Source organism: Pteropus alecto, unplaced genomic scaffold (genome assembly GCF_000325575.1).
Source record: "Pteropus alecto unplaced genomic scaffold, ASM32557v1 scaffold75, whole genome shotgun sequence".
Classification (NCBI taxonomy): domain Eukaryota; kingdom Metazoa; phylum Chordata; class Mammalia; order Chiroptera; family Pteropodidae; genus Pteropus; species Pteropus alecto.
Window position 1 is genome coordinate 2,102,551 of NW_006440638.1, and position 12,476 is coordinate 2,115,026.

Sequence of the window (12,476 nt, forward strand, 5' to 3'; positions counted from 1 at the left end):
TAGGTTTGCTGATAGAAATAACTATCTGAGGCTGTTTAGAAGTACAGGAATTGTGAACATTTCCATTTACTTTAAAACAATGGTTTTCTTAACCATTTTTATATCTATAATGTCATCATTTCATAACATTTAATAAGTGTAGCTCACCATTATAGAATCACTGCTTAAAAATGAGTATGTGTACTTATAAAATAATTAATTTAGAGGAAAGATAGGGTAGAAAAGCCATTGCAGTACTCAAATACTGTTCAGATGGTTTTGTATTAATTTTTTTGCATAAATTTGATATTTGTGTTAACGTTTGAAACGTGAATGCGTTTTAGTGTTGACAGTAAATCATACATTCTTACACTAAAGCATGGGTCACTGAAAATATAATTTATATTTTTGATTTTTTTCCTAGGAGCTCTAAATAAATAATAACATAAAATTTTTCTGAAAGTACAAAGCAAGGAAAATACTTTCACATATAACTTTCTAATCCTTGAAATTCTCCTGTGTCTCACTACTGCTCTCTAGTGGCTGAATCCAAAATGCCTTTTTACTAAGGAGCTGCTTTTTGAAACTAGTAATTATTACATTTGTGACAGAAATGTGATTTAAAAAATAAATAGCACTACGAATGCTTTGGAGAAAAGTTCTAAATAGTAATTTAACTAAATTTGTAATGAATTCTATATGAATTTAGAGTCTTGAATTTCCATCTCTTTAAAAGAAGAGCAAAATGAAGCTGTGATGAGATCTGAACCTAGAATTGGTAACTTAGTGCTGAAGTCGAAACCAATTAGAACATACTGCTCAGGCCTTGAAAAATTAAAATAGCAATTGTAAAGTATTTATAGATTTTAAATTATTGAAGTGTAGTGTAGTTCATTTAAAAAATATTAATAATGTTAATATTTAGTGTCTAGCTATCTAAATATATTCTCTGTATATGTAATAGCATGCATATCTATTTAAATTATATAACACTGTACATACTAATCTGTGATCCACAGTTTTCAATCTCGTGTGTCATGGGTGTTATTCCATGTCAGTCTCTACATATATATCTACTCTGTATTAATCTGTGATTGAAAACAAGCATTTAGATAAGTGCACAAGGATGTTTACCAAGTAATATTTGAAATTGCAAAAAAAAAAAAAAGTAAATAATAGACTGGAATTGGTTAAGCGATTTCCATGATATAGCTATTACAATTTAATTAACTGTGTCACATCCTTATCGATTGACCCTTTTCAGAATAGTCCTTCAGTAAACATCTGCATTTATACATACACACATACACAGATAGTTTATTTAAAAGCATCTGAAACACTTGTAAAAATTTTATGCACCATAAAACAAGAAATTCTTGTGTTTTAAAAAATTAACTAAAAACTGCATTTTGGAAGTTTCTGACAAAAATGAGAAATGAAAATTTGGTTTATTTCCAAAAAGAATATAATTTTTTAAAGATGATTTTAACTGTTCTCCCTACCTAAGTGTTATGTTGAGTTGTATCTTTAGGTGGTACTAATGATTTATGGATTCAGAGTATAAAGCTTATGAAACATTTGAGTAATGTTCTGGAAAGGACTTTTGGATGAGAAATTAAAAAGTAGCATGATCTTATTTTAGTATCATGTCATTTCCGATTCTGAATTGCCAGCACTTTATTTTTTAATCTGCCTTGCTTAAAATTTTCTCATTTGGTGTGTATTATTATCAGACTCCAAAATAATTAAATTTTTATTTGGAAAGATTTTGGTTATAACTGTTTTTACATTATTATGAATAGTTTTACACATATATACTAAGGACTCCTATTTATAGTAGAATGTATTTAGTACCCAAATACCAGCATATAAGGGCTTGTAGGCTCAAATATTAAAGAGAAATGGCATATTTTCTAGGCTATGCCAGTAATATTAGTATCACAGTCAATATTGTTTGTAAGGAATTTTATTTATATATATATGAACATTCTGAGTTTGTACACAGATGACTTGTTTTGCCTAGATATAACATACACACACAACAGAGCCCAGTCCCAGAACACACAATGTTTTTTTAAGCCCCTTCATTCTTTGCGCTTCAAAGACATGTTGTTAATCTTATAGCAGCATGATGACCAACTTTACACAGTTGCCTGCCTTTCTGTTTCCATTAGATCATGTCTGGAAGAAAAGGAGACTTTTTCTTTTTTGCATCCCTACTCATGATAGTCACTTAGTTTTTCATTTTTCTCTTATATAGAACCAGTACAACTTTCAGAATCAATGACATGACTACTAGTATGTGCTGATATTTAAAACTTATACATTGCTTTATTCCTAGGGTTAACTGCTAATCAGTGCTGCATTGATTGTTTCATAGCAACTCTGTGTCTCATACTCATGTATTTCCTAGTTTTTAGGTTCTGAAGGAAGGGTAAACATTTGGCTTTTTAAACATTAAGCTTTATGAAATCACTCTGAACTGTGAAATATGTAAAACTCATCAATTATTTTATTTAACTGCTACAAGGAAGGTTTGTTGCAAAATGAAAGGCACGCATAATATTAACATAAGCAGAATTTTAAAAATTATGATTATGGTGAAACGCAAACTTTTTCTATGGAGGAAACATAAGAGTTTTATAAAGTTATCTATATTATTTGATCAAATATTTTGTAAAAAATGTTTTAGTGATGAATTGCCCTCTTATGTTTTGCTAACCTTATTTAAGCTATAAGACAGTTGAGCCAGACTATAAAATGTAACTTTCTTTTTGCTGCCTTGACATACAATATATTTTGCTTATTTCCAAAGTCAAGAAGAAGAAAGTGAAGATGAAGAAGATACTCAAAGTTCCAAATCCGAAGAACATCATTTGTACTCTAATCCAATCAAAGAAGAAATAACCGAGTCCAAGTTTTCTAAGTACTCTGAAATGAGTGAAGAAAAACGAGCTAAACTTCGTGAAATCGAGGTTAGTATTGCAGTGAAGTTTAAACTACACCACACTGGCCTTTCACTTTTTCCGCTGAACTAGGCTCCCTCTTGGCATCATACCTTGGTATATCCTGTTTCCTCTCTGCTTACAAATCATTATACCAGTTGACTTTCTTCAGCCCTTTTAGTCTAAGCATCTCTTCTTTCCTGGTATCCTTTTCTTAACTCTTTTGGATTTGCTTACTTCTCCCTATTTATCTCTGTTGTGATTTTACACGTATTGTCATATGTGTATTATGTTTTTTTGTTTTTTTTTTTTCCTTGCTTGCTGTTTGTTTAATGTCTGTATTCCTCACTAGGCTGTGATTTCCACTAGGGGAGAGGACTGTGTCTATTTTTTGTTTATTATTCTCCAGTGCCTGGCACATAGGAGATCCTCTGAAGATATTGATTCTAATGAATAGATTCTATCTGGCATTATGAAATCCATTACATTTTGAGTGTTCATAGTTATTTAACAAAAAAATTTAACATTCTCACATGTTCGAGTATGTGTACATTTTATTTTAGGAGCCTAATTTTAAGTACCTGTACCCTTTAGTAATAGGGAGAGAGTAGACATTAAGTGGGGCTTAACAATAAGAAGAGAAAAAACTTATGGGAAAGTACATACTATCTCAAGCACACTTTTTCCTCCCTCTATCCCTTCTCTTTTAATGCCTCTATTACCAAAGGTATTCAGACATGTCATAGAGGGAAGAGTTTTATAATGGAAACTTTTCAGTTCCTTGCCCCAAGGTGATGAAACATTCCCTTTAAATGTTAGCAATAGTGTAGCAATCAGCCCAGAATCTAAAAGTGTACATGAGATTTAATTTTAATACTCTGTTCATTTAACAGTTTGAATGCCTACTATGTGTCAGGACTATTCCTCTTATTAACTGATAATATCTACCACATTAGTTATCTTATTTCCACTTCTCCACCTTCTCACTGTTGCACTGGTACCCGTTCTGGTACACCTTTTCTCAGATATCACCAGGCCAAAAAGTTAACAGAGAAAACATTTTCTTTTAACCTTATGCAGAATCAGTATGGTGTTAATTGTACATGGAGAGTCGATTCATTTTTCCTGGGATATATTATTATATTGTTTATAAAATTTTTAGGAAATAAGGTGATGTATGTCAGTAAACATACGTGCTGACCCTTTTCAAGCTGCACATTCCCCTTCTTAACTCTCAAACTCCTGCCAACCTTATTGAACTCTGCCTTACTGACCTGATGGGACTATTGGAGTAGAAACATTAAGATTGAGTTCAATAAAAATATATTTTCTTGATAACTGAAGTTATCTGGTTAAAATGCCAAAACAGACTGATCATTCTTAAATGTTCTATTTCCTTATTGGCTTAAAAGAGAAGAAAACTGTAATTTAACTTTTTGTTAATTTGAATAGTTTTTATGAACATTATTATTTTTATACTGTATTTGTATATATGTGACATACATGTATGTACACACACCTTATATACATGCATTTTCATACTATATGTGCTCTTTGATAATCTGACCTCCCCTTTCTTTGCGAGATGCTCAGCGATTGTTTCTCTTGCTTTCGTGGTGCCTACCTCTCAACAGCTTAATCCTTTTGGGCTTAGACTATGAACCAAATTCTAGTTTTAAAATGTAGATCTTTGGGGAATCAGATGCTAAGTTCATTGTTATTGTGTTGAGATAATAAGTTATTAAGGGCACGAACCGTAGTTCATGGTTTTTGAGTCATCATATATGGCTGTGCAGAGAACATGGATATTCATGCTTGTTTACTTGAAAATTTTGCATAGTTAAATTTGTTTGATAAGTGACCTTTAGAGAAAGGAGTTTTATGTTGATGTTATATTTTGACTGAGTATCAGTTACTACTTTGCTGTATTTTTCTTTTTTACACACTTTTCAAAGAAAAGAATTTTTAAAAAGAAGAACAAAGAAGTGCTTGAGAAGCTATAGTGATGAGAAAAACTTATTATAAAAATATCTTATTTCACAGCTCAAAGTTATGAAGTTTCAGGATGAATTGGAATCTGGAAAAAGACCTAAGAAACCAGGCCAGAGCTTTCAGGAGCAAGTAGAACACTACAGAGATAAACTTCTTCAACGAGTAAGGAATAAGTATACGCAATAATATTCATTTTCCAAAGTTATTTGTTTGACTACCTGGAATTCTGGTATATTGGTATATGAAGGAAAAGTATATTTCAAATTATATCCTTTTATGTGTAAATGCTGGATACTGGTAGACAATTAGGAATATTTGAAATTTGATGTTTTATAATTATTTCAACTAGGAAAAGGGTTAGGGCCACAATGTACTGTTTTATTCTGGATACTACCTATGGCCTAGAAAATCCTGCTAAGAGTATGCTTTCAGATTGGAAGACACTATAGAAAGAGTATTTGTGACAATGAGACACTAGCAACCATAAGAAATGGCACAGAGGCAAAAAGTTAGAATTAGGGTTTAGGAAGTTCATTTAGGACTCTGTTTTCAAGGAGGAACTGAAGGTGATAGAATACCTCATTGGTGAATTCTCAGCTTTTGAGGGACCTGATATTTTTGTACATAAAAAAAATGTAGGTATATATAGAGAATTTTGGACAAGGAGGCCCACATGATAATTGTTGAAAGAACTCAGGAATTTTATTGGGACTGCTGTATCTTGACTCATTATAAAAAAGAGCATCTAGAAAGAGAAATAAGAAAAAGCTAGAAGGGATATTACAGTCACTGCGAAGCTATTAATGGTGATGGGAGCAACAGTATGATAAAGCAACTTTGATGTTGCACAGACCTGTGGATTCCTGGTATCATTCTATACTGTACCCTTTTAGGCAAGTCACTAAAGCCTGCTTTTTTCTTTGTGAAACTGGGTTGTTAGTCCCAATTTTGCAGCATTGTGAGTTAATAGCTACTGTTACACTTTATTATTGAATTAAAATGTTTAAAATAGTTAAGTTAAAGTACTAGTTTGATTCTTGTAAGACAATCAATCAGGAAAATACACCCTATGTAGATCACCGGAGTAAGGCAGTTTCCTCAGCATCATTTTTAATTTTTAATTTTTAGAAAACGGTAAATGAGATTTTTTAAAAAGATGCTATGTATATATACCCTTTGAATCCCTTTGGAGGTGGTGACAGATGTTTGATCTTCATGGAAGACTATATTTTGAGATGCTTATTGGTCCTGATGGTAGTAAAACAAGTATTACCGTCTTACTCTCCTTGCATTCCATGATTGCAGTTGGAGAAGAGGGCATGTTTCTTGAAGGTGTATACCAGGGATCACCATACTGTGGCCATCACCTCATATTTGTAAATAAACTTATGGAACACAGCCATGCCCCTTCACTTATATATTATCTATGATGACTTTTGGACTATAGTGGCAGAATTGAATACGTTTGACAGAGACTGTATGGCCCACAAAGCAGAAAATATTTACCATCAGGCTCTATATCGAAAATGTTAGCCAACATCTGGTATAGGCTTTTTATCAGTTATCAGGTAGCTTTCTCAATTCATACAAATCATAGAGAAATTAAATTCTTATTAATGAAGAGCTAAGTTGGCTTTGTGAGTTCATTGTCTATAACTACTCCTTTAATTATATAATCAACAGAAATCCTAATTTCAAGTGAGAAGTAGCAATTGTAGCAGCTGGAGATAAGCAAATAAGTTATTTTTCTGGTTTATATAATTGTATAGTCACATAGTCAGTTTGTACTTTCGTACATTGGGATTTAAAATTTCCAATACAATTGGTACTTGTTTCTCACTAATAAGATTTTCTGATTGATGATTATTGTGAATAACTATTTCTCCTTTTTAGCCTCTTGCTTTGGTAATAGCTCTCTTTTGATTGTCACTTTGCTGTACAATTAGAATCACTACTGACTTTTATTGTAGTCTGAGATGGCATAGTCAGTATATTGTTAGCGTTTCCCAGTTTTTGTGGTGGAGCAACAGCAATCTAGGTAGTTGTTATGAGCCTTGGCTCTAGAGCTTGAACTTATTAAATCCTGACCTATGACCCTTTCTGAGTTTTATTTTTTATCTCTAGAATGAAGATAATAGTACTATTCCTATGGGTGTTTTAAAGGATTACCTGATATGAAAAGTTGTTTAGTAATTACTTGGTCTGTGGTAAGCACTCAGTGAATGTATAGCTGCTGTCGCTGGTATTACTATTCAGGATTAAGTAGAAGAAATGACTAGTTTTCCTGGAAGAGCTGGTATTTTTTAAAAAATGGCATTATACCTTTAGTAGTGATTTACAAAACAGTTAACTAGAAGAGAAAATAATTTTACATAAATGAGATTAACCCAGATTGGTATTTTTAATGACTAAATATTCTTTCTTTAAAAAAAAACAACAGGAGAAAGAGAAAGAATTAGAAAGAGAACGAGAAAGAGATAAGAAGGATAAAGAAAAATTGGAATCTCGTTCCAAAGACAAGAAGGAAAAAGATGAGTGTACTCCAACAAGAAAAGAAAGGTATAACATTTTTTATTTAATACGTGTTCTGGTTTCAGGACTTAGAATGATGTAGTGTTTTATATTTTCATCACCAATTCCAGCAAAGTAGAAAAGTATTCTTTTCATGATAAACATTCAGCTCCTGTCTACAGGAGGCAATTAGCTGGGACAGTGAGTTGGCATTTGGCTTAGTTAACTGGAACATTATCCCTTTATATGGTTCATATGGTACCTTACTTAGCCTTAGTTCAGTGCAAGAATTCAGTTACCATATTAGATATCAGACCTAAGGCTTAAATAACTCAACAGCTCGTTAGACCTTTCTTGTTGCCTCCAACAGAAGAAGCATTTCTTCTTTGCTGAACTTGTACCGGTAAACTTGAGTCTTCTAGTCCTATCTCGAAAGGAGATTGTGTACATAGACTGTAAGGACTTGGTTCTCACTTTGTCTTTATTCTGATAAAAATCATTTTTCTCTTAGTTATTTCCTACTTTTATAGTCCCAAATCTCTGATTTAGTAGACAAAATCACTTCAATCAGTAGAACAGGTTTTCCTAATAAAAACCAAGTGAATGCAAATAAAAAAATTCTGGTTTAGTTACTCTACAGATAGTTACAAATAACATAGTTATACTAGTTGGTTAAATAATAAATCTGTTGGTTTTTTGCTTTATTATTATTATTTTGATGTAATTTCAGATTTACAGAAAAGTTGCAAGTATAGTATAAAGAATATCCAGATATCCTTGACCCATGTTCCTCAGATGTTAAAATATTTCGACTTTTGCCTTATTTTCTTTTTCTCATTTCCCCTATCCCCCAGCCATTTAAGAGTAACTTGCCAACATGATGTCCCTTTTTCTTACATTTAACAATAAAAATTTCAAGATTGGGAAATTGACATTAAAAAAATTTACCTAATCAGAGACTTTAATGAAATTTTGTCCATTGTCCCAGCAATCTCTCTTATAGCAAAAGAAAATCCAACTTAGTTGAATTCAGTTTTTGTCTTGATCCACTTGTGTTTAAGATTTAATTGTTCTTGGTATAAAGGGCTTTGAATGTTGGAAAATAATATTAATAAGATTAGTGAAAATAAAGTCTAAACTGGTAGGACTTACAATAGCTAATTTAGTAGAAGGATCCTTTATTCACTTATGGAATGTTTTTGGGGCTTTGTTCCATAGGAAAAGGCGACACAGTACATCCCCTAGCCCATCTCGCAGTAGCAGTGGTAGACGAGTGAAATCCCCATCACCAAAATCGGAGCGATCAGAGCGTTCAGAAAGATCTCATAAAGAGAGCTCACGGTCCAGGTCATCTCACAAAGATTCTCCTAGAGATGTTAGCAAAAAGGCCAAAAGGTAAATGCAAGCCATTTTTTGCAATATTTCAAATACCAATTTCTTTGTCATTCCACCAGCTTTTGAAAATAATTTGGTTGGTAGCCATTTTTTAAAAGATTTTAGAAAACCAGAGAGACATACTTTCATTTTAGATTATGCCTTCCCACCTCCCTATGCCAGTCTCCTTATGACTGAAACATAAGGCAGCTTCCAATAAGTAAAGACGAGCCAAGAATTTTAAACATTATATCCAGTGTTTCCTATGGAATAGGTGTAGCTGCTTTACTTTTCATTCTGTTCTTTAGTTTCGATAGAATATTCTTTGATTTTTGTCAAGGCTGAAAGAAAAATACATCCCTTCCACCACCCCCCAGCAATCTTAATAGCAAGATCTTGGGTAGAGACTTGTGGAAATAAATAACATTGCTTCAGTGTGTAATTTTGTGTGTTGTTTACTTTTTTCCTTGTAGTTCCAGAAAAGTGGTTCAGACAATGTTTTATTTATCTGGTCTCATAGAAGAATTTTCCTGAGAGCTAAAACTGCTTTATATCCTAAAACTTTATTATTGTAACTTTTTAGTAAAATCTTTATAAAATAGATAACTTTCTCCTTTTCTAAATGGCACTTGCATGTGTGTGTGTGCATATGTGTGTGTGCATGCATTTATTTGTTTTAATAATCTTCATGAATAGCACTTAGACAATTATGCTGCCTTAAACGATTCCCTTGAATGATATGCAGTAGTTGATGCTTTTCCCCACAAGAAGATAGGCTACAAAGCTGCCATGTTTTCAAAATTTTGTAAATGATATTAGGTGCCATTTTGAACTTCAACTTGTATATTTAGAGGTTCAACTTTTGGAGTCTGTCAACAATTTGGGGAACTTGTTAAAAATACAAATTCACAGTCCTTACCTCTTAAGGTTTTTTTTCAATGGAGTAGTGTGGTAACGCTCAAGAATCTGTCTTTTTAAGCAAATGCACCATCGTTGATCACTAATTCAGTGAATAGGAAGTTCAAAATTCGTGTGTGTGTGTGTGTGTGTGTGTGTACACATATCGTAGGCAGAGTATAAATTTTGGAAGTTAACAACCTTTTTTATTTCAGTGACTTTCGTTGTGCTCCATTAAAACTCATTTTAGATAATTTAAGGATAGTCAGTTTTTGGTCACATGAGTACTTTGATAAACTGTTTTTGTTTGTTTCCTCAGATCACCATCTGGTTCAAGGACACCTAAAAGGTCTAGGCGATCACGGTCTAGATCCCCTAAAAAATCAGGGAAGAAATCCAGATCCCAGTCCCGATCTCCACACAGGTCTCATAAAAAGTCAAAGAAAAACAAACACTGACATAAATTTTTAAGATGCTGTCACTTATTGGAAATGCAATTTTGTTTTGTGCCTGAACGGTCTGTTTTTTTAAAAAAACAAAAAAACAAAACAAAAAGTCAAATGAAAGAGCATTCCTGGGGTTTTTGTTTATTTGTTGTGAATGCATGTGTAAACTCATGAGTAACTGCATCTGTAGACCTGTCATTGTTTTATATTGTATAAATTACTTTTCGTTGTGGCTGTTTCTCAAGATGAAATTTTTATTGTGCTAATGAATTTCATCAGAAATGTGTATAATGGATCTGCTGGCAGTAGTAGTATTTTGTTTTAGGATGTTGTGACTTAGCAAAAATAATACAGATGTCTTCCCCCTTTTTGTAGCTTTGACAATTTGAATTAGATTTCAAATAAAATCTGAACAGAAAACTATAATGTTGTTTTTTTGCCCTGTTGGTGACAAGTCCCTTAAAATCCTACTGAGTTTAGCACTTCTGTTGTGTTTCTATACCTAATGCACTTTACAAGCTCCATTGTTCAAGTAGCTAAAGTTTTATATTTACTAATATGACTGTCAAAATTAAGGGACCTTAGACTCCTGTTTGGTCGGATTGCCAACGAGTTTCTTCGACGAGGTTCTCTTGGGTAATACTAATACCCGGAGATCAAAAGACTAGGTGAATGTGGCACAGTGTTTTGTTAATGGAATGCCTGGCTAAAATATTTTTTCTTTTTTGAAAGGAACAATATGATTTCAATACGCTCAACCTATGTCCTAATCAACTATTTATTATTAGGGAAAAATTAAATCTCCATCTTTTGATTTCATCTTCTATCATGAAAGAAGTTTATTTATAAAAGAAGTTTTCTAACAAGAGTTGACCATAGAATTTTTTGTTTGATAGTTGTCCTTTTATCGTCCACTGTAGGCTGTCTTTCAAACACTGCTATTAGTATATTTCTGCAAGGTTCTGTTTAAAGCACCTTAGTTTTTTGTTTTGTTTTAAAAAGAATTTAGTTTTAGCTTTAACTTTAAAATTTAAAGATAAAATAGTTTTCAGGAAACCTAACATCCAATGGTTTGTAAATTCAAGGTGCAGAAATTTGATTTAAACTATTTGCAGAGTTGAGATCTGTTACATAATAGGAATAAAAATTGCTGCAGTATGAGGAAGAAATAAGAAACTTTGTATAATGTTGATCATAATATTGCTATACATATGATGTAATAAAGGGTTATGTGGATTTGAATTGACACTACTACTATTTGCGAATCTAGCTTTCATTTTTTCATTTAGGCACTATACTGTGGTTTGATGTCCCCCTCCCTGCCCCCCCCCCGCCTTAATAGAGTAGAAAACTATTCTAATAATAGGTTTTGAGTTAGTGTGCTTTTTGAAGATAATCTTTGCTATATGAAAATATCTTTTCAAATTGTTTTACTTGATCTTTCCTAGTCACAAAATAAAATCATCTGTACCTTGATTTTGAGAAGTTAGGTATATTAGCTGAGCTTTGAGGCATGCTACTTTTAAACTGGCTATACCTACAATAGCTTTAGATATGAGCCAATCAGATTATTTTCCTTAGTGGTTCTTATCAACCTGTAATATTGCTTAAAAGTTATCCTTTTTTGTTCACTCTTGCGTTTGTCCATATTGTTAGAAAATGTTAATTTCTAAAAGTTGCTCAAAATAATTAAACATGGAACATTTGGTGCTGTTTTTGAAAAACCTACAAATAGAGCCATTTTTGAAGTTACATATTTTTCTCCCTAATTCATTGCCTGGGAGAATGGAATTTTATATAATTACTTTTCTTTGCAAAAATAATAACATTGAGTTGCTGGTGATTTGGGTATTCCATCATTCTTTCTTATCTAGCCTTAGAAGTAATTAGTCAGGTAATGATTTTGCCAGTCAAGTTGCAAGGAATACTTACTTCTCTTTTAAAAAAATATCCCAGAGAAGCAGGAGTGAATAGAAATTGTTAACATCAGTTCTGGGTGCTTATTTGTAGTATATTTTCCACTGCAATGGAATTTAGCACATCTTTAATTCTGGATTTAGATACAGCAAACATTGTTTCTCTTACAGTGGAGTAAGTAAGACTGGCTTTATTTTGGGTGGATGGGTGGGGATTGCTTAGGTTTGATGAATATGTTCTGTGAAGTTTGTCAATGTGTGTATTAGATTGTATTGGATTTTTTTTTCTTTCTGGAATTGCAAATGATATGGTTAGATAGGTTATTTCCAGTTTTACGTAATGAGAAAATATCTAGAGTAAGCCTGTTTAATTCTCCATGGATTCTATAAAGGTTTAACAGGATCAGAAATTGGTG

The 12,476-nt window shown here is 32.4% G+C and overlaps 1 protein-coding gene across 2 annotated transcripts in view; it reads left to right on the forward strand.

The window, feature by feature from the left end:
• U2SURP (U2 snRNP associated SURP domain containing) overlaps positions 1 to 11,386 on the forward strand; it is a 45,932-nt gene extending 34,546 nt beyond the window's left edge. For both annotated transcript variants that reach the window (XM_006917452.3, XM_006917453.3), the window contains exons 24-28: positions 2,795 to 2,954; positions 4,968 to 5,078; positions 7,357 to 7,475; positions 8,646 to 8,822; positions 10,018 to 11,386. In XM_006917452.3, coding sequence (XP_006917514.1) covers positions 2,795 to 2,954; positions 4,968 to 5,078; positions 7,357 to 7,475; positions 8,646 to 8,822; positions 10,018 to 10,156 — 706 coding nt within the window. In that variant the 3' untranslated portion in view covers positions 10,157 to 11,386. The remainder of the gene's footprint in view (positions 1 to 2,794; positions 2,955 to 4,967; positions 5,079 to 7,356; positions 7,476 to 8,645; positions 8,823 to 10,017) is intronic.
• Positions 11,387 to 12,476: the final 1,090 nt, after the last annotated feature.